Genomic DNA, 22,007 nt, shown 5'->3' with positions numbered 1-22,007 from the left:
CTTACATACTTTCCTTTTCACCTGTACAGACAAACATCCTTTGATTTTTAATCTATTTACATGTCCATAGGGATACAAATGTTATAATTAGTCTTGCTGTAGCAAGGTCCCAAATTTATATCGTTAAAATCATTTCTATTTCAGCCTGTGTTTTTCTGTGGTCCATGGCTTATGCAGGGACCCTTGTATACTTAACTATGCTAACCAAAAGAATTCAATGCTTCCTGGGAAGCCTTTCGTGGTTAACCACAAAATGGTTAACTAAATATTTACATGCTATGGAGGGTAACTTTCTCCCCTGGAGTGAATGAGGTGGATTATTATCAGACTGACTATAGCCAGGCCTAATTCTCTCCAGACTTCTATCACCTTCTTGAATCCAAATATTTGAAGAGAGTCAGATAAATGCTGAGTTTGATGCCAGGGTGGCTGTAATATCAGAAGCTATAGTCTGTGCACTGCCTGCAGATATAGCTTCTGATATTACTTTCTGTATTTGATAATCTCTGCACAATCTCTGTGTAGGGAGCCTTATGTGCTTACAGACGAGTGTGGAATGGACTGCATTATGAATATTTAGGAATAGATTTTATTATTTCAATGCGATGCAACAAATTTCTGTCTCCCCTAAACAACGTAACTACACGTATCTGCCTAACTGGGATGAATTATTACTGTCTATTGACTTGATTGTTGATTTTGATTTAGGAAAGCATCCATTCTTTAAAGATACAGGCACATGAAAGATAACTCCCCATGAATGTTTTTCGAGAGGCTTTAGATTCTGTAGTACTACCCCTTATACATTATGTTCCCTTGGAACTTTGTTGTGACTTGTTGTGGCAGGTATTTTGACATTTTCATTCTTTACTGTTATACTGAAATATTCTAATCAGACTTCAAAAATGGTTTTCAGATTATGGGTCGAATTTGTGTGGTGCGAGTTATAGCAGATGGCTTTGAATCACAAGTTGAAAGTGTTGTGAGACCAAGAAGTTCCAGTCTGGCAACAGTCAAAGTTGACCAAAATGTATAGCAGGTGTGCGGTGTTGTGGTGGAGTGTGTCAGTGCTATCTGCCCACAAAGCTGTCAGACTGGCAGACTGCAATCTGGGACAAACTTAGGTTAAGGAGACCCAGAGGCCTCATCTTCTTGTTCAAAGGGACTAACCTCAAACATGAAGTCAGGTTCAATTTCAGCCCATCATTTTTGCTCGGGAAGATTGTGTGGAGTGTGGAGGGGAATATATATGGAGAATGTAAGGTGATCTGACAAATTGGAGGGCTAGGACCAAGGGTGATGGGGAATATACTTTGTTGTATTCTTTTATGTTACGGTAATACCTACGTATGTTCACATCTGGTATTCAAATTTTTGACAGGAGTGTATGCAGTGCATGTGAAGTGTGTTTGAATTATTCTATGGAAGCCTCTCTATAGAAGCTCAGATCAGTCCAGAACACCCATATTGAACATTATCATGGCCAAGGTACGACATTCATTAGTACAGTGTTTCATGAAAGGCAAAAGTGCATTAAGACTAGAAGTCAAGTCTAGAAAAGAAAGAAGGCTAAACTACAAAGAAAATTATTGATTTGAACAATTGAAAGCAAACCGTTAAGAATGCAGATTCACATGGAAAAAAAAACAATAGCACAATCCAATCAATCTATCCACCATATCCTTTTTTATCACGCAGGTGATTTATGAAGAATGTAGATGTTGAAGTTTTCCCAACCCCCCTTTCATAGCCTCCACTTTCCAGAGTATTTTTTCCATCTGGAAATGTCCCCCCAGCCTGGCAGAGTTCCATAATATTTGGAGGTGCCTTCAGTCTGGGGCATCTTTCATTACCTGTCACATGGAGGAAACATGTGTTAGAATACTAAACACAAGTTAACTACTTCAGGATGTATGGCAGACTGCACAGTTTTGTTGGACACTGTTTAAGCCAAAAAATGTTATTCCTTCTCTAGGAGGACTGACGTATACAGTCTATTATATGAGATTTGTTGCTCAAGAGATAGCTGTAGGACAAATAGAAGTTTGAGATGACCGAAGATTGCGTGTATCATGATATAAAGCTGGAACAATATCTCAGAGGTATGGTAATCCATTTCTGGATTGAGTTGTTATGGATTTTGTGCTTCAAATCAAATTGACCTGCCAATGCAAAGTCAAGTACTCTTTCTGATGTGCCTTTGATTTTATTATTGGAAGGAATTTTTATGAGCTTTGTCTTAACTTTGTGTTACTATATGTCAAAGACCTTAAAGCTTGAGCTGAAATGAGAAAACAAATTACCAGTTGGCCAACTCTTCTTTGAAGGTGTTTCGATCTTTGTGGTAAAAGACATTACATGTTGTCTGAAAGTCTATATATACAATGTATGTGAGGCAAATCAGTAGGGAAATGTACTTAGTTCCTAGGCCTGTAGGTGTTTACCAGTAGATAAGTATACAGATGTATTAGAACAAGTATTTGGTCCATGGAGAGTTTGGTATCTGTTCCATCTGTGAGTGTTGTGACAGGACAGTGTGCTGAGGTGTGCCACCCACACATGTGGCTACAGGCAACTTTAAATTTTGTCCATCTCAGTTTGGGGAAACAGCTTCTTTTGGCCAAGGTATATTTTCACCCTTGAGGTGATGCAATACACAACCAATGGAAAGTGTCAAATTGTGTCATGTAGCATATATTTGCAGATGTCATTTTAGAAGGAGAAATATCTTCCTCAAAATATCTTCCTCGACTCTAAGACTGGCTTAGCTTCACATATGAAGTGTGCTAAACTTGTTCTCATGATCAGAACTTTTTGTTATAGCATACTTGGAATATATATACATGGAAATATACACATACAATTCGGATACCATAAGAAATTTCTTTAACAACAAAAAAGCTGCTATTAAGTGTTTTGAACAAAACCTGAGATTAAAGAAAAAGGAAAAGCTAGATGTATATTCATTTGCTGCTATCTGGTGGCAAATATTTGTGATTGATTATGTATCAGATTTCCCCACCACAAGGTTCCCCATGTTTCAGTCCAGACTTACGAATAACGTCCTATCTACATCCTGAGGTCAGTGTCAAAACCACTCCACTATCAGGACTCTGTAGGTGGCCATACCTCTGACAGATAACAGTTGGTGCAGACAAAACTCAGAGTCAAATGCCTCTGTTCCACTGAAGCGAAAAACCTAGTGGGTATATTGGCAGATCAGAGCTAATCGTGGAGGGGGGAGGTTATCTCAACAAATATAGAATATGAAATGCCTTGGAAACATGAGTATAGCCACTACAGTAGAAAGCTGTAAGATATTAAGAGTCTCTATACTGTGATAGTGCTACATATATCTACATGTATAAAAAGGAACTGATTGACTGATGATCAAATAGTTTTGTGAACATAATTGCCTGGAATTTGATTTTAAGGTACCAAATTAAAGGAAGGAATTTGTTCTTTCAACAATGTATACACTTTATTACAAATGATTGTCACACTCCCCATAGGGTAAAATCGTCACCGTTTTATTGACTTTGAAAGTAAATTTTCTCTTTTATGATTGCAGATGTGCAATTGTTTGAAGCGACAGTGGAGCAGTCCCAGGATGCCTTGCAGCACCGTGCAGTGCTGGAGGGAGAGAAGGAGGGCTGGATGGTGCTCTTGTGTATGACCTTCACAGGTTAGTCAATGGACATGCAGGTCATACTAATACGGTGCCTTGTCTGTCTGCTATGAAAGAAGGATGTACTTTCCTATGTCTTTTTACGGATGACAACTTAAGACGAGCTTACAAGTAAGCTACAGGCACATGTTACGGTTTTGTTGAAGAATATGAACTGACAATATAATTGCCTATCTGTCCCATCACAGCAACAGGAGAGTTGATCAGATGTATCCAGTTTACCTATGACTGACCTTAAGAAAAAGAAGAAAGTGTTCACAAGATACAAGTATCTGTCTTTGTTTTTTTTAATTGTTTGTAAATGATCAAGGAATTGAACAATCTTCCACTACAGATGGAGACACTGGTGAGGGCATGTGTCTTCACAAGGCAACATATGGGCACCTCAAACCGCATCAAAAGGTAACATAAACATACTCAGTAGTTTCTGTATAACCCCTCAGTGTATGCACTGCAATGCCCCTCCCATACTTCCAGCCATATCAAGTACTAGTAGGTAAACGTATTCAGTATCTGTTTTATATCATTTCTCAGGGGAAAAATATCAGAATTGAAGCAAAAAAAGGGAATGTTATGATTTATGTTACTTGCAGGTGAACAGAATCCCAGGTGTGAGGACGACTCTGTGGAGGAAGATCCCAGGTACAGCTCTTCCCTAACTGTGTAATGGTACTGAGTTCTGTTTTGGAGACTAGTTAGGCAGTTTACAGTCCTTGTATCTGTTATTTTCCCAAGGCTCCTTGTTAAAGATGGTAAATTGGCTGATTGTGTCCTTTGCCCTCTTGTTTTTATCTATATGTAAAAGTGATGCATTGTTTTTATGTTGTACACTGAAAACAGCTGTTGTACTTGAAACTTAGCTGCCTTTGGCTTTGGAAGAAAACATTAAGCTCTGTTCTTCGTGCTCAACCACAACAATACCTAGCCACCATTTCCGTGAACGTCTGTCACCTTCCTCAGAGCATTACTGAATGGTTCTACTTCACACTGCAGCTATCTGTTGCTGCTGCAGTGTGAAGAATGCAGTCACCAAAATGTTGGCTAGGTATTAACTCATTGTCTGTGTACAAAGAAGTTTGTTATCCAGTGATTTACCAACCTGACTAGATTATGGACAGATTGAGCACATTCCATGATATGGTCGCTGCAGCCACATGTTGACTTATGTGGTTAGATTTTTTGCAATACAGCCTGTAATGTTCATGATGTCCCTTATAACCCAGCCCTACGGAGAAGCCCCTTAGCGCCCATGTGCTGGGTCATGCCTCTGGAGTTTGAACAGTTCCTGAGCGTGGCTGATGCTGTGGGAGGAGAGGCCAAGTGGGTCTTCAAGTCCATCAACCCCGGAGGGAACATCTACATCCTGCAGCCCACCAAGGACAGGGACTATGCCAGGATCAAACAGTAAGGCTGCATCATGGGTGCCTAGAAAACAGTTTGTGGTGTGATTAGTCTGCATCTTGCTAGAAGTGGCACTACATGACCAAACTGTAAGCCAAACACATTACATATAGCAGTGAGTGGGGTTTACAAGTTACACAAGCCATATTGTTTATCTTAACAAGCCTTTTTTTCTTTTTGTCACATCATCCCACATGAGATCAACAGTTTAAGAAGGAAAAAGCATCTTTTTGTCATTAATTAGACCTTACATGTCTAATGTCTCATAAAAAGTTGTGCAAAGTGAGATTTTACCTACACGCGTATCTCATTAGTGTCAATCATTCTGTCCTCTCTGTAGATACAGGACGAGGAAAGCAGTAGTCCAGCAGTACTTCCCCAATCCTCTGCTGATATTTGGGATGCCAATCAGCATACGTGCGTACGTGTTGGTGACTTCTGTCTCCCCCCTCCGAGCCTTCCTGCACTCAGAGGGGCTGGTCAACTACAGACATGACTACCAGAGGAGCTTCAGGAAGGTTTGACCTACAAAATGTCTTCCTGTAGTATGAGCACAATGAGCCACTGTCATCTTCTTTATTCACTGTGTCTTCATCTGAATACCAACTCTTTTGATTCAACACAGTAAATATACCTGATACCTGAGTACTAATTCAGCACCAAGGAGAGGTGTTCTTGTATAGAATCTGACCTTGGTGCTGAATCAGTAATCGGGGATACCCAGTATTCAAATCATTGGAAAAGTAGGTAATCAGAAAGTTTTTTAAATGATGGCACAGTGTCTGAATGATCCAGAATGCCCAGCGTGTGTGTCTACATTTTTTTCAGTTCCATGAGAAATATTTGAGAAAATTGAGGGTATTTCATATTTTTGGTTTCTTACATGTTTTGTTTTATGATTTGACATTTGGTAGGGTAAAAACAAAAGAATCCATCACTACTGTAGTTGTTGTCAATGTATAGATTGGATTGAGAATATTGTACATGTAGCAATGTAGTGTCTGTCCTGCCATTTCCAGGTCCCCAGTAGGATCTGGTACTTTGGTCAGCTGCGGCAGTACCTGGCCCATAACCACGGTCCTGAGGCGGCGGAGGTGGCCTTCAAGAACATGCAGTCTGTCATCACACAGACCCTGCTGGTGTCGGAGTCAGCCCTGGCCGGACACTTCGGGGGGTACTCAGCCAACCCTATGGAAGGACTCTACAAGTAAGTAATGGGATATTCAATTGCAGGCCTAATGTAAGCTAATACACTTTCTATATTGATTACGTGGACAAGTCATTGCTCACACCACAATCATCCTTCAGTAATCAATAATGTGCTGCATGGTTTTCATTCAGAACATTTCTTCAGCCTGTCACAACTAATTGGAGCTGAAGCCAAAAAGATGTGTGAAAACATATTTGTTTCTTGCCATTTAGACTGTTACTTGTATGTACAAGTAATGATTAAATGTTTTGGGTTTTTTTCCACACAGATGCAAGAACTGTTTTCAGCTCCTGGGGTTTGACCTTATTTACAACTCATCTCTCTACCCAATGGTGTTGGAGGTAAGTGGCCATCAATGTGCATGCTTCTGTATCTGTTGTTGGGACTTTATTTTCTAAATTTGCATTGAGATTGCTAATCGTACTGCCAGCTTGTTCCTGTTCTCCATGTTAAGAAGGCTTTAACAATCCCTCATCATGTCAACCTCTGATTACAGTATGTCCACAACATTGAGTGAGCTACTTGGTTCTTGATAGTTGACATGAGATTTAAACTTTTTCCAAAGAATACTACTGCTGTCTTTTCATGCAGAGGATTTGCAGAACCTGCTATGGTTGGGAGTATTAAATTATTTGTATACACATGTATCTGTCACCCTTTAGGTCAATGGGCAGCCTCACATGCAGGTCTCTCTGAATGTAAGTCATCAAACCATGTTACTGTCTGCTCAGCTTAACTGCATGTACTTCTATATGTAGATACCTAACACTTTGCATGGATTTGTCCCGTTGCATGTCACTTTGCATGTTTTTCATCACCTAATCTGCTCCATCACAACTGTAGTTAACTCCTAGATGCTCATCATGACTGTGATATTATTTTTCCCACATGCTGCAAGGAGTTTGAGAATGAAACTACTATAGCACCCGAGGTATGTGAGATACAGGTATGAGATGTGGTGTTTTAAAAATGGTGGTGTGGATATGTTTCTTTGTGGCCAGAACATTGCTAGTATTACTTTCAACACTAAATGTATTTTTGCAATACTTTGTCTTAGTACAGTCACATTGTTACGCTGACTTGCAGAACTATGAAGAAGAAATCAGTTTTAGGAACAGCATGTCGCTTCAATTTTGAGGGAAAGTAACTTTGCAGTCTTGTGTTTCTCTAGTATAAGAATGGTTTAAGGTATCCTATTTAGATGCACAGAAATTAAACATTTTGGCTGCCAACACATACAAAATGGTGACAGTGTGTACCATTTACACATCACACATTTACACAGTATCATTTGAATTTAACACTCCTATTTTTTTCTGCTGTGTTGTGACACTGAGTTGCTGTCTCTTGTTCTCAACACTATTAAGATGCAAAATAAACTGTTCATCGGTGAACTTAAGGAATGATTAAGACACTAACCTTCCTACAGGACGAGGGCTGGGCCAGTAACTCCATCAAGCAGGACGCAGCAGAGGACATGGTCGGGATGCTGTTCTCTGAGCAGCTGGTTGCCATGGAAGTAGCCGACGCCCTGGACGAACTGGAGCTGAATGTTGGGATACTGGTATGTGTGTGTGTGTGTGTGTGTGTGTGTGTGTGTGTGTGTGTGTGTGTGTGTGTGTGTGTGTGTGTGTGTTTGTATGTGTTGGATCTCTTCATATGCAATTGTGGAGTAAGTCTATCCTTTAACCTTCTCCTTGTTGAAGTAGCCTTTTAGTGCGTACCAAATTTCTATTTGTTACAGAGTTAGCTACCAGGGAGAATGTTAATGTTAATGTTTCTATGTATCCCTACAGGGTGTAAACTGCCTCCCCTCCCATGAGTACTGTCTGACAGAAGAAGACCTGGAGTACATCCTGGACACCAGGAGGGAGACTGTCAACAGGGGCAGCTTCATGCAGGTCAGTTTGTCTGTGTAGAAATGTTCATCCTCACAGTTTCTTGTTGCGAGAGTTCTGATATCATCATACACTGGCTGTGTCTGATTCTAGATGGATTGCACACTACAAAGGCCCTTGTTTGTGAAGGATATATAAATGTCAACTAAAGCTGGTGGAGCAGGCATTCTATCAGTATAGACAATGTATCAATGAGCACTATCATTGCACCTGTTGGTAGATGGCATATCATGCTGACCTTTTTGAGTTGGTAGTCCTGCCTCTAGGTGCAGTACTTATTTGAGCTGCAAGGGGGCACTACTGTACTGTCCAGCAATGGTTTGCACCTAAATGGTACATGAAAAAAAAAAGACTTAATGAGCAGCCTTTTTTGTATGAAAGAAATCCAAAAATATTTTTCTGCTTCATACTTTAAACAAGAATTGTCCCTTGTCCCCACAGCTGTATCCATCTCCAGACAGCGAGAAGTATGCCATCCTGCTGAAGGACCTGAGTAGGTTTGCTGGTGTGGACATGTCGGCACCCAAACCTCTACGTGCCGGGAACCTGAGAATCAAAGACATCCTGGACAACACCATACGTCACAACACTCCCATCATGCACCGGCTGGTGTCGGCGCTAGAGCAGGTGTACGCGTCGCGGGAGATCGAGCGCCACAGGTTCGCTGAGCTGTCGCCTGAAGAGTAAGCCACGGAACATGTTGGAAACCTCCCCATTACAAAGTCCCAAAAGCCATGTTGCGTCCATGTTGTCCATCTACCTTCTTGCAACTCCATGTTTTCTGGATTTTTGTTTGGCTGTTCCTACTCCCAGTCCCAAGTACCCATGTGTCTGAAAACTCTCTCATTGCCATCCTCTGGACCTCCTTACATATTCCTGGTTCACTTTTCAGAAGTCAGATCTTTACGTTTTGTTCCTTCCTATGCCAGGTAGTATGTAGGTCATTTATATTTTCTGCAGCTGCTAAAAATGTTGCAAGTAATTTTTGCTGTGTTTGCACTAATGTAGTTATGCTAACATAACTGAGGTTTGTCAGAAAATAAAGTAGGTGCTACATGTATGTCTAACAGCTCTATCTGTTGATGTAGTACATAACTTAGAACAGCTCTGTGTGCTTGCCTGCTTATATTGATAATGATAAGCGAATGTCCTGTTTGTAAAGTAAGACAGTCCACATTGTTTTATTTGTCATTCATAATTGAGAATAGAAAAATGTCATTTACACATTATCTAGTAATGATCTTCACTGATTGACATGGATTCATGGCCAAATAGGCTAAATAGGGCTATATTTTGGCCAACTCAAAATTGGCTATCTAAAGGACAGCCATCTGATGTGACTGGTGTTGGTTTGCTGAGTTTCAGAAGTGAACACAGTGGTACTAAATCACATTAGAACTAACATGGATTTCATGATTATCACTAATTTTGAGCCAGAAAACAACAGTTTCTAAATCCCACTTTCACCATCCCACAACAACAAAAAACACCTACAGTTGTCTGTTAAGATGAACAGTCCCTAACTGCATTGATGACATTATTCTGTAGGGAGGAAGATGAGGAGGAGGATGTGGTGGGTCTGCAGCATCAGTCCCACAGACTCATCCACAATGCCTTCCAGGATGTGCCTCTCGATGGTGAGAATTCTGCTGCAACACTGGAAAAAAGTCACAACAGTCCTTTTAGACATGATACGGCTTTGTATCTGTTACGCGAATGCCAGTAAAATGCCTTGGCATATACATGTGGATACATCTTGTAGCATCCGCATTATTGGCCTGATGTACAATGAGGATTGCAATACTGCCTTGTCTTGATAGAGGGCTCTTGTGCTCCATGTGCATTTTTCATGTCTTTCAAATGCAGGTTGAATTCCTTGTAGTCCTGTTAATATAACATGAATGTGACACTCGGCGGTGACTTTGTGGCACCAGGCATACTCAGCTCTATTATTGGATTAACTGAGCCGCTGGCAAATGAATTGTTATGTCTACCCCAATACCGGAACAACTTAATATAATTGTAGAAGTAACTACTCTAGTAATCACAACCAGCCCATCTCTTTAAGGAGAGAGACGCCACAAGTGTGGCCTAAATAGATAAACAATTACTTCTTCATTACTAACCTCAGGCATCTGTCTGTTTTTCAGAGAAGTACCAGAGACCGGAGTGTAATGATGGTAGGTTTTATTAATTTTGAAGCCTTTATCTAGTCTGTTATCAATGAGACATATTGCAGTTTTACTGCAAGCAAGGTTTTCATTTACTACAAGGTCAAACACAGAAGTTTTAGAAACTACAGGAGGCAAGCATTAATTTGGTACATATATATACATTGTCTCCCAAAGTTCTTAGTCAATTTAGGTGGAGGGTATTTTATATTTGCTGGAGATCTCGCCTGTCTCCTACTGAAAATTGAAAGCGGATGGCATTAGGCTGGGTGTGTTTTCGTGTTCTAGGTACCCTGATAATGTTTCCCCCATTTGAGACTAGTTGACTCATCCATGCAAGTAAACCTGTTGATGACTCATGCAATAAACATAGAAATGAATTACAGTACTATGAATTACAGTAATTCCAGTTCAAGAAAAAGGATAGCTCCAAGGTAACAGATCCAGCCACTTAACACTTTTCTGAAAGAAATTACACACAGTCATAGAGGTGAAGTAAGTCTAGCTTATAATGGCTCTCTCAACTTCAGCCCTTTATAGTCATAGACAGTGCTCAGTCTTTGCATTACATAGACTAAAGTAAGGATAACTGCATACACATTTTGACACAATTGCAAAGTGTTTGTCATTGCATTGTATAGGGAACAATTCTTCAATTATGCTTACTCATAAGTCACATGATTCTGAGGAAAGCTGTTTATATAGCATATTTCAGACATTTCCAACACTAATATGTTTTCCTCTTAAGAAAATATTTATCCCTTAAGAGTAGTATCCATATCTGGGGTCATCAACCCCTTCATCATGTGGACGTAGAGCTGGCAACCACACAAAAAGTTGGGTAAACAAGCTGTCAAAAGGACTGATAAATTCTTGTAACACGAAACCTAAATGTCGAGTGGGATAATTTCCTCAACAAGTGCAGTGTATCTGTCTCATTATTGGATTTTCTGTGGTATGGTTTTAATAGATCAGGAGCCGGACAGTCTGAGGCCCCAGTTTGACACACCCCTATATGGTTATGAGAAAACTTCATCCGTAGGAAATATGTACAATATTTAGATCTCATTTGATTTTGACAGCATTCAATAAGCAAATGCTTCCTTTTAATGGAGTTATTTTGTCAAATAATGTGATAAGTTGGATGTTTTCTTTTTGGTGTGTAGCTGTGTTAGAATTGGGTCACTTATCATCTAGATATCTAAAAGCAGCAAAATCATATATCATCAATCAGCTTGAAAAATACAAGCAGATGTTGACTGGAAGTGTGCCAGGTTTGCTCTTGACATAGAAGCATATCATCTGCTTGCTGCTGCCTGGTCGTTAAATCAGTAAATTTTCCTAGCATTGGTAATGTTGATCAATGGTTCCACAAACATTTTGTCTACTGTTAAAGACATTTCAGCTTGTTTGGTTCAAGGTCAAGTGCCAATGCTAGGGAGATTTTCATGGCAAAGGTCATCACCATGTCAAGTCTGCTGTCAAGGTCACCACTACTTATCAAAACACAGAAAGGTGCCCAGCACCTTAACTTTAATATTTAAGATGTTGTTCGAGTATAGCGAATTTAGTTAAATCATATAAATGAACAACTGTCACTACATGTATATACATGCCATGTTAAAAGGATAGGAGACCACGTGTCCCTTTATCAGTCTCAACCAAGGCACGACTGGATCTATCCTACATAACACTACGAATTGGTACATCGTGGTCAAGGATAAGTTTTGTAAAAAAAAAACATGATACTTGACACTGCAGTTACCTCAATGTTTGCACAGAATAAGTCCTGCATAATATGAAATAGATCTGTAATACAAAACCTTCAAGGTCTATTTGGTTTGTCAAAAAGTGAAAACTTAATGTCCTTTCCAATGGAGGTCCCTAACCAAAGCTAGGTACTCATTTTCACCGGAGTTAAGTGGGGAAAGTCGTGTTAAGTGCCTTTCTCAAGGGCACAACGTCAACGAGACAAATCAGGGGACCCCGGATTCGAACCCAGGACCTCTAGGTTCAGGGCCAAACACCCTGCCACTGCACCACCGCTAAGCTGGGTTGACTTTAAGTTTATACTTCATGTGATTTACCTTTGATTTGAATTATGATCATTGGCAGATAAAACCAGCAGCTGAGATTTGATTGTACAGTGTCATGGCCTACTGTAATGACAGCATATATAACTGTTGATTGAATCAACAATTTTCTAACATCAAAATGTTCTGTATCATCCAGACAAAGCCACCATGCCGTACCTGTCAGGGGTCTTCACCGAGCCGAAGTTGGAGTTTTCTCCGGAGTTCAGCCCGCTGGTTGCGGAGTACCACGTGGCTGTCCCGTACGACACCCTCCTGATCAAGGTGTGGGCCTTCGCCACCAGCTGTGATGCTGAGGCCAGGCTGGAGGAGAAGGACGGGCTGGCTAGGTTTGACACAATCATGTTTAGTTTCTGCAGTAATGACTGGAGACATGTTTGGGCCCTTTTTCCACTAGACGCAATCACTGAGTGACTGATGAGCGACCAAAATTGGATTTGTGTGCCCCTTCATTTTATGATTGGAATATGATGATTTAAAAGACAACAAAATGCACGAAACGCCCAAAAATTCCCTATGAAATTCATGGACTGATCTGTCAAATATTTGGTCCCTCATCAGTTGCTCATCAGTGGTACAGCTGTAGGCTCTAGTCGAAAGGGGAGTTAGTTTCTTTGAAATGGCATTGTACAATTATGCTTAAACCCTTGATAATTTGGTCGAGAAAAAAACATAATTTCTGTGCTGTACTTGCCATTCTTAAAGTTTAGACAGTAAAAGATTTATTCTTGATACGGCATTAACTGTTATAGATTACTAAGAAATATCTGTAGGCTCTTAAAATGTCGTTAAAGGTCAAAGTGTTGTTGTTTTCCAGACCTGCTAACTACAGCCTGGGTCTGGGTGAGAACAGGATCAACTTTCTGGTGGTGGACCTCACCCACACTGAACCCTGGGTAATCAACACCTACACCCTCCACGTCTACCGGGAGCGCCTCACGGACACAGAGCCCACCTTTAACCCACGTGTGCCCCACCAGGTGTGCTCAATGACACAGGTGAGTGGCAAGAAAACACCTGTTTCTAAGATATCAACCTTTTTGGCCAGAAGAAATCTTCTTGTGGTTTTGCTATCAGGAGATCAAAGTGGACAGCACTTGACAGGTATGACAATGCCCCCTGTTATAAGATAATATAGCCATGAAAAAAAGTGCTTAATAACCATCATTTATGGATTAAGTTATTAAACTATGTAGCAGTGATATTCAAGGTTAGTACTTGTCCAGACACTGGGATGACAGTGCACAAGAATACTTACCCAGTTCAATAAGCACAAAAAGTTGAACTGTAAAAACAGTTAGGACTCCTTTTGACCCCCTTATCAGGTGATCAGTGGACATCCCCTGTGGAGGTTTTGAACCTTTGATCATCCCTGTCTGTAATGATGATTGGCATGAGTTGAAAAGGATCCTTAAACTGTTTTTCTTGCTTAGACAGGATAGCCACTGTACTCCAAGCCAAAGGACATATAGTTTATATAGTGCATTGGTCTCCAAGGACAGAAAGTTTGGTACCAAAAACAGTCATTCCTGCTTCTTTCTTTTTATCTATAATGCACTAGATAAACTATATGTCCTTTGTAGTTTGTGTGTAGTAGTAACCATAAAGAACAGATGTCAAGAGATGTGATGGTGGATTGGATATGTAAGATTGATCGAACTACTTTGATCTTAGAGAGTCTTCTATAGTGTAGCACCTGTGTCAAACACAAAAATGGTGTGCTGCATCAGTGGCATAACACGTTAAAACTACTGGAGAGGAGTGTGGAAGTTCCAGTTCCAGGGAAACGGAATGCTTGTATGTTTTATTGCGAGTCCAAAACTTAGAACATCTTCCTATCAATGCCAGGTCAATATCTATGCGCTGGACAGTCCTAGGGTGTAATAAGGAGACAGACAGTAAGGCTATGGTCAAAATTATCCAGGTCTTTACAGTAAGAGCTTTTTGTCTCTTCAATGTTGCCAATGTTTTGTGACGTCAGATCGTCTTTGTCACCAAGGTGACAGCTTAGGGCATTGACGTCAACTCTATTTTCTGTTGTCAAACAAGGGTGTGAACCATGGTCAGGATCAGGGACTTTCTAAAGAAGTAATAACATACCAACCTCAGTTTTAATGAAAAAAGATATTTGTGTATTGCATAAGTATCAACTTTAAGCAGCTTATGTTTGACAGTAAATCAAAGCCTCACCAAACAGAAGGAAGGTGGGTGATGTTGTGTCTCCCTGAAGCAAATCTTGAGGGCTATGATTAGTGCCAGGCCATGCCACCTGTGGCCTCAGAACCATCATTCTTCATCAGCAGGGCTTTGAAGCAGGTGACAGGTGCCTAACAAGGCTGTCAAAACACCAGCTGGTTAGTCTGCAGTTTGAGTCAGTGCTGAAGCCAGAAGGGCACAGGCATGCCTTTGCCTTGCCGAACCCACTCTTCGGTCAGCTTCCTTGTAAAAAGCATAGCAAAGACATTTTACAGGTTAATGAACCTATCCTAGGTCAATGAACTTCTTGCATCCATTATCAGAATTTTAACCTCATCATTGTCTGATTCTTAAACCATGTTGTACTTTTCAAACCAGGACAAAATTCTTAGTTTCTACCTTCTTGTCAGTCTCTACTGTTTGACTTAGTGATGTGCAGTCTTCACACATGCATGGGCACTACATTTTACTTTCTCAGATGTCAACACTTGGATTGGTAAGAGGGAAATGGTATGGAAAACTATATCGGGAAATGGCAGGAGTTGGTTTTCAAAGATTTTTTTTTCATCAGTGTAGATGTACGCAGGATTCTGTTTTATTTCATCAAGTTGCCATTTACATGTAAGTTTAATATTGAAGCAATTTTTTTTATAAGCCTTATGATAAGGGAACACAACACCCCTTACAATGTATCTGAACTACTACTCATATGGGCATATATTTGTCCTGGCTTGTCCTATCAAAGTATGATAAGTACAAAAGTGATGAGATAGAAAGGCCCCTCGGGACCATTATAGTCTATAATGACACCCCTGTCACAAAGTCATGTAAATTATCTAACTCTGTCTGTGTCTGTCAGATCTGAGTTCTCGTCTTAGCTGGAATGATCATGGGCAGTTAGAGGCTGAGTCTAAGCTACTAGATTATTACTTTTTGAAACCCAAGTTCTTGCTTAATCATAACAGGGCAATATAGTGGTTGCATGCATGCAAGCTTGGAAATTGAAAAATGGTTAGAAATGAGGATTTACTATTAATACAGATCTCTGCTGCTGAATCTCTGATTCTATTGCTGTTTCCCAAAACATACTTAATATCCCAAACTCAGAGAATAACATCCCAGACTTTGTACTTCACATGGCTGTCCAAAAGCACAGACACGTCAATGATAGTAAATTCAAAGTTATGCATTTTAGCTCAGGAGGAGAGGAGTTAAAAACTAGAGGAGTTAAAAAATCACTACTTCTTAGCATAACTCAGAAGTTAGTTCAAGGTCTAGTTCAAGTAAGCAGAAAACAGTCATGACAAGCTACAAAGCTTTCCCATTGTTGACCTAAGCAGGATCTACTCCGATTTTCCACCTGATCTGCAAATTGTGGTAGTTGAATGTTTCCAGTCTATTTTAGACCAAACTAAATCCTGCCATGTTTTCCTCCCTCCTAGCAACCAGAAGTCTACATAACATGTCATTCAGGCAATCATTCTAACAATGCACCTATAACACCTTCTACAGATCCCTTGTATTATGATTATATAAACACAAGTGGCCACATTTGAAGTGTTTGAGTCTGGTTATTGTCTGGCTGTACTGTATTGATCACTGGGCTTTGGGCTGCACTTCTGCTAAAGAATAGACTTTAAATCTTGCTCAGCTACATGTACATGTACTTGTCAAAGCTACACATAACAATACACTGTCAGATACATTATTTTGTTATTTCTTTCAGAGATAGTCATGGCTTTTTATCTCAATTTTCAATCATACAATAACATACAATCAAGTTGAACGGTTTGTCCTTGGCCCAAAGCTAAGGTTGCTATCATCATTGCCAACAATCTGATGTTTTGAGAGAATTTTGGTTGTAACTGCTAACCTTCAGTAACATTAATCCACCAGGTTACATAAATCCGCCACTTTGAAAAACAGTGGGTTTGAGAGATCTCTAGTGCAGCACCTCCAGGCACAGTTTAGATACAGGAGTGCATTGTACTGAGGGATGTTGGGTTGGAGATCTAGATCCGTTTGGATGTATCTTTTCAGGGTGGCGGAATTATGTACCCCGGTGGAGTTATGTTAGTACTGTATTTGTAGATATTCATGTGCTTTCAGATTTTGAAAAATTGATACGCAAAATGCAGAGGTCATTGCCCTCGTTGTTATGAAAAAAATGTAGAGGTGACTATAGAAAATGGCCTCTCAAATTAAGGGTTTACCCAAGTTTACTTCTTCAGACTTGTAATGTCTTTTTCAAGCAGTGAGTTGTCACCGGTGTTAAAAAGGGTAATTGGAAAAGGGCATTACTAATATAAGGAGTGAGAAATAATATTGTTTGCAATAGTGCTTGCAATACAACAACAACAAATGAATATGACAATGAAAAATGACAATGAATAAAGCTCAATTCAGATGTTGAACTGATTGTAACATTTAAGAATATCAATATAGCTGTAAACTGTGTGCCTTCAAGGTTGCTGTTGCTACCTGTATCTGTATTTATATAGCTCAGCATATAACCACCCTTCACACCAGTGTAACGACCCAGCTTCATAGGCACGCGGTGCGGCAGCAGCTTGTTATATTTATACACTGAACGACCCGTCACACCTAAGCTTTGCACATCTAACGGTAAGCATTGTCTAAAGCTATCTAGTAAGGGTGCTTCTACAGTACTTTGTGGCGACCTCCATGATAGTTCTAGGGGAAAACAAATGTTTGAACACCTCAAGTCTGGGTTGATGACTGTGTTGCTGTACAAAGACTGACTAAAGCTGAGTTGAGCGGCATGTCTGTTGACAATAGTTACAATTCCTGAGACCCCGGGGCATGTCAGGTGTCAGAGGGATTCCCTCCCGCACAATGGATCATTAACTTTCTATAGCACCAAGACCAGGATGTAAGAAGGATTTTGATTGGCCAATGCTTTTTCTCCTAGCATTTGACATTTGAGGACCTTTTATAGTGCTATCACTTCTAGTAGACCTCTATTTGACTTACCAATGCTGCAACACATTCTATTTGTATGTGAAAGTTTGTACATTTTGACCGTTGACGTAATGGTATTATACAGTACATGACTACAATGTGACTACAACTCCCTCTTTAAATACTAGTAGACAACTTGGGTTTAAAGTTGAAAACTCCTATCAATTCTGTAAATGTTTCCCAATAGTCTCTGTACCATAGATGTAAAACTTGTATTGAATAGTGGCTGTCTCATCAATGAAGCCCCGAAATAAATACTAATGCAGAGATTTGAACAATTTCCTGGGTGTAACATCATAATCTTGTCACATCATTCTATATGTTATCAAACAATGCCAACACTGCTTGTTATGCTGCAAATGCATTCTTGCCAAATATCCTGCTAGTCACAAATTTAGTTGGAATGGAAGTTATAATTGCTTCCAAACAAGTTGGGCATGCAACAGTTTGTTTGGCTCTTCATGCCGGAATTCAGGAAATGATCCCCTGATACTTATCACTTATGGATAGCTATCATATCAGATAGTTTGGCCTGGTATGATTGCTGTAATCAGTCATCCTTTGTCTCACACTTGTCACTGTTCTGGGTATCGTGTAACGTTGATTGTAGGTTATAGACTTAAGACTGTCTGAGCTGTCACTTATCAAAGTTGAAGAACGAGGGCTTCTGCGGCCGTGTCCCTGTAATGTTTCTGAAGAAAAGTTGTTCCCCATGTGAAGGTAGAGCTCTGAATGATTGCGCTATGAAAGACGACAAATCTGTAGTGATAATTGTGTGTAAACATCGCTGATTAAAGTGGTGGCTACAGGGGCTATCACTGTGGTTTAGGCGCCACCTGCCATTGTTCTAGAGTTTCAGGTATTGTTACAGCTTGATCCCTGCTAAGCCTCTGCACAAGACCTAACTTAAGGTGCCTTAAGACCATCTAATCTCTGCAAAATTGAGAAATATCATGAGGGCACTGGTGTATGACAGCTTGGAGAAACTGTTTACAGGTTTGTTGGAAGTTGGGCAGTTGTATGCCAAACTGGAGACAGCGATTCTCTTCTACATACCAGCTAGAGATTGTGTCAGGCCAAATGTGTCTCAAAGGGGTGTACAAAATGTAATAGGCAAAGAAAACAGGACAGGTGACACATGTAACCTTTCAGTCTTGCCTCTAGGTAGGTGTATTATCTTGTCATGCTATCCATCATTGCATCTATTTATATTGCTCCCTTGTAAAAGAGACCATCTTGGGGGTTTTTCTTCCAAATGCTAGAAGTCACTTTAAGTTACTCTTTGAAATCCTTTTCCCCTTTTATTACAGCCACCACTAGGGTGATGTCTAGGACTGCATTGTTGTAGTCTGGAGAGTTTTCCTTCAGAGACTTTCTCTCCAATGGGTAGCAACATCACTACATCTCACTTTTGCCATAATTGTGACATAGACAGATATCAATTTATCTTCCTCAGTAGGACCTGTTGTGACATGTGCTAAGCTGAAGATGGAACGTTGGGAACTGCCGCAAATACTAATCTATCTGATGACACGGATTTTGACACCTTCTAAGCAGAAGATTTTGGGTTTTCAACATGACTTGTGGCAACACCATAAATCACAGAGGTGGCAGCACCAACCTGACATAAATCATCTCCACAAGAATATTTCACTCTGAGTATTATTCTTTTTAGTCAGGGTTGCAGTACATGCATGTATCAGAGGAGTATTTTGGACTCTCAAACTTGTGTATGACTTTTGTGGTTATTCCTAAGATGGTAGTGTGGCACAATCTCTTCTAACAGTCGACTCATGCCAGTGTCATAATTTATTTTGGGATGATTTTTGAGACAGTCGGTGTCCAGTCTGATGATGTCCTTTGTCTGTAGCCAGCAGACCAACACAGATAATACTGGCCAGGAGAGGAGAGAGATGGGTGTAAATTACAGGTTAGGAGACAGATTGGGATCTTGGAGCAGTCATCAAAGTTTGAGCCAGCACACACACACCCCACTCCCTGCAGGTGGGCAGCATGCATCAAATCTGTAGCTGTCTGAAGTCCGCACAAAGGGAGCTTCAACAGGTGTGTAACAGGTATAAATGGCAAGCGGAAGGGAGATGTCTGGAGACAATGGAGCATGCGTTTGTGTGCCCTTAAGGACAGGGGACAACAGGAGGTCAACAGACATTGTGCTTTCTGTCTTAATCCAACTCTTCATGTGTCCTGGAGAGTTACAAACATCTTGCAGAGTTTACAGTTGTAGAAATATATTGATACTGTAGGACTATACAAACTCTGGTAAGATAGTCAAAACTAATATGTTTTAGACATATGTAATCAAGTAAGCTGAAAGGTAGAGCCAAGGAGGTTTACAGCTTTGCTTTGATTTAAACCTCCTTGGTAGAGCTTACAAAGAAAGAGGAAGCACTATTTCATTGTCATTCAGAATAGATTATCATAAATTGCACTAATCATTAAATGGTCATGGTTTTTGTGTTTTTCCCCCATTTAAGTTAACACTGCTACAGATTGTCTATTACCATGGCAACCTGAGTGTAATTTTGATAAGCTTTACTCCCATGTTTTATCTCCAATGAATTACCAAAGGAATTGGTTGATCAGTTTGTGGTGGTTCTTCCTGGTTTCCACAGGTGGGTAATTGTTATCTATTGTCCAATAATGTCCTCAATCAAAACCTGACAGCTCTGAAAGCTGCAAATTGTTTACTCCTCATTAGTAGGAGGTACAGCAGGGGGAGGCTACAGGGGAAACAACTTTACACCACAGGTCATCAGTCCACAGGTCATTGGTGAGGAAAGGCATAGTTGTTGTGTTGGCAATGTGTTGCTGTAAGCTGCCAAAATAGCTGACAAAACGCCTAAAAAGACATCTGAAACAACCCAGAACTTAGTCTCTGCCTGGCTAGTAGCTGATTAGTCCCTGCCAGGGAGAGTTTCAATAACGCAGGCTACCATTAGGCAAACGAGAGCTGTACCACACTACATTCAAGATGGGTCTACAATTTTGCAGTACCTAAAAATACTGCTATGGTATGGTGCCCAATGTTTTATCAGGACCTGAATAAGTACCAACATGCCAAAATTCAAACAAATTCATCGAAAGGATCTTTACTGACAGTTCTAGTTGCGAACTCACAAACACAGACAGAAACAGTACCCCTGTTGAAGGTGAACGTCCTTCCCGGAGATTCCTGCAAGAAAGTTTCTGCTGTGTTCATACCCTCCAACAGGGGGCTCTGCTCAGCCTTGCACATCTTTTATCACCTTGACACAGCTGGGAGCAATTCTGGTCAAGGGGCTTAGGAGAAATGATGGGACACTTCCTGTCCTTTGATCATCCTCCTTACACAGGAGATTCACCACAGCCTGCACCTGACCTGTACAGGTACAGTCTCTCCCAACAGCTCTGGCACAGGACCATCATTGCTATGGTTTTTAACCTATCATTCCACAAGGCAGAACAAACCCGTTACCAGTGGTCATGTCCACAGGGTAGTTATAATTCAGCACAAAAGTTGTTCCATGTCCTCTCTCTGAACTCCTGGTTAGATGTTATTCATCACTGTTCTTGAGTGTTCCAAAAGAGTTTCAATTATCAAGTCATGATCTACTGTACCGCACTCTCACAACCTAAGTAGCTCTTTTCCAAAGTTATTCTGCTGGCTTGTAGATGAACCCAGATGTAGTTTCTCTTGGCCTGTGCTCAATTTTATTGGGTAAAGCAGTAATCAGTTACATGGCACATTTTGCTTGCAAGGATGTAATGGTTACCACTCTCCCCCTTGCTGTTTAATGTGCTGATATTACTTCAACTGGTACCGCCCATAGGTCAGAGGTTCTGACAGATTGGTATTAGCTATAAATGTTACTATCACACTGTGCTTTTGGTTTGACAGAGTTATAATATGCTATTGTCTTATACAAAATGAAGGAAATTAACATGAAAGCTGTATTAGTGTTTAAGTTTTAGATACCAAGAGTTCATTTCCGTAGCCACTACTATCATAATAAGCACAACATTTAAGGTACATGTAACGGGGGGCACCATAACATCGCACGCGCCCTTACATCGCACGCATTTTTTACTGACCTTATTTTGCATAAGTACGCCATGTTTGTGACCACTGACTATGCTGATAAGAAAGGTAAATAAACCAAGTTCATACACATAGCTGTCATTTGCATTCAAAGAATATGTGTACATATTTATTTCTTGTTTTGTCGAAAAATAGTATTTTTACAATAATGCTGGTAGCGCTGAGTAGACTGAGTAGAGGGTAACTGCATAGCTAGACGTCCCGGCGCCTAAATATACGATCTGTGCCAAGCTGATACACAACTAGAGTTCCACGACCTAATACCGTCG

General features: G+C 40.4%; 2 protein-coding genes and 1 long non-coding RNA gene across 7 annotated transcripts in view; 2 read left to right on the top strand and 1 right to left on the bottom strand.

The window, feature by feature from the left end:
- LOC136435880 (uncharacterized) overlaps positions 1-4,347 on the top strand; it is a 36,824-nt gene extending 32,477 nt beyond the window's left edge. Inside the window, exons 4-6 of the mRNA XM_066429592.1 lie at positions 3,572-3,685; positions 4,023-4,090; positions 4,282-4,347. Of these exons, the coding sequence (XP_066285689.1) occupies positions 3,572-3,685; positions 4,023-4,090; positions 4,282-4,347 (248 nt within the window). The remainder of the gene's footprint in view (positions 1-3,571; positions 3,686-4,022; positions 4,091-4,281) is intronic.
- Positions 4,348-4,908: 561 nt separating this feature from the next.
- The window catches only part of LOC136435346 (cadherin-like and PC-esterase domain-containing protein 1), a 39,417-nt gene continuing 22,318 nt past the window's right edge, over positions 4,909-22,007 (top strand). Inside the window, exons 1-13 of one of the 4 annotated variants that reach the window (XM_066428778.1) lie at positions 4,909-5,092; positions 5,430-5,607; positions 6,109-6,296; positions 6,568-6,640; positions 6,962-6,997; positions 7,198-7,230; positions 7,729-7,863; positions 8,096-8,200; positions 8,639-8,880; positions 9,746-9,834; positions 10,348-10,377; positions 12,601-12,790; positions 13,279-13,459. In XM_066428778.1, the coding sequence (XP_066284875.1) occupies positions 4,938-5,092; positions 5,430-5,607; positions 6,109-6,296; positions 6,568-6,640; positions 6,962-6,997; positions 7,198-7,230; positions 7,729-7,863; positions 8,096-8,200; positions 8,639-8,880; positions 9,746-9,834; positions 10,348-10,377; positions 12,601-12,790; positions 13,279-13,459 (1,635 nt within the window). In that variant the 5' untranslated portion in view covers positions 4,909-4,937. Of the gene's footprint in view, positions 5,093-5,429; positions 5,608-6,108; positions 6,297-6,567; positions 6,641-6,961; positions 6,998-7,197; positions 7,246-7,728; positions 7,864-8,095; positions 8,201-8,638; positions 8,881-9,745; positions 9,835-10,347; positions 10,378-12,600; positions 12,791-13,278; positions 13,460-22,007 lie in introns of all 4 variants that reach the window. The other 3 variants (XM_066428779.1, XM_066428777.1, XM_066428780.1) reach the window with 3 other exon arrangements.
- Positions 9,363-22,007, bottom strand: part of LOC136435349 (uncharacterized) — a 38,357-nt gene continuing 25,712 nt past the window's right edge. For both annotated transcript variants that reach the window (XR_010755830.1, XR_010755829.1), the window contains 2 exons: positions 12,621-12,782; positions 9,363-9,854 (listed from right to left, as the gene is read on the bottom strand). This is a non-coding gene — a long non-coding RNA (uncharacterized lncRNA). The remainder of the gene's footprint in view (positions 9,855-12,620; positions 12,783-22,007) is intronic.

Source organism: Branchiostoma lanceolatum, chromosome 5 (genome assembly GCF_035083965.1).
Source record: "Branchiostoma lanceolatum isolate klBraLanc5 chromosome 5, klBraLanc5.hap2, whole genome shotgun sequence".
NCBI lineage: Eukaryota > Metazoa > Chordata > Leptocardii > Amphioxiformes > Branchiostomatidae > Branchiostoma > Branchiostoma lanceolatum.
The sequence above is the reverse complement of the archived record's forward strand: the minus strand, read 5'-3'. Positions and strand labels throughout refer to the sequence as shown.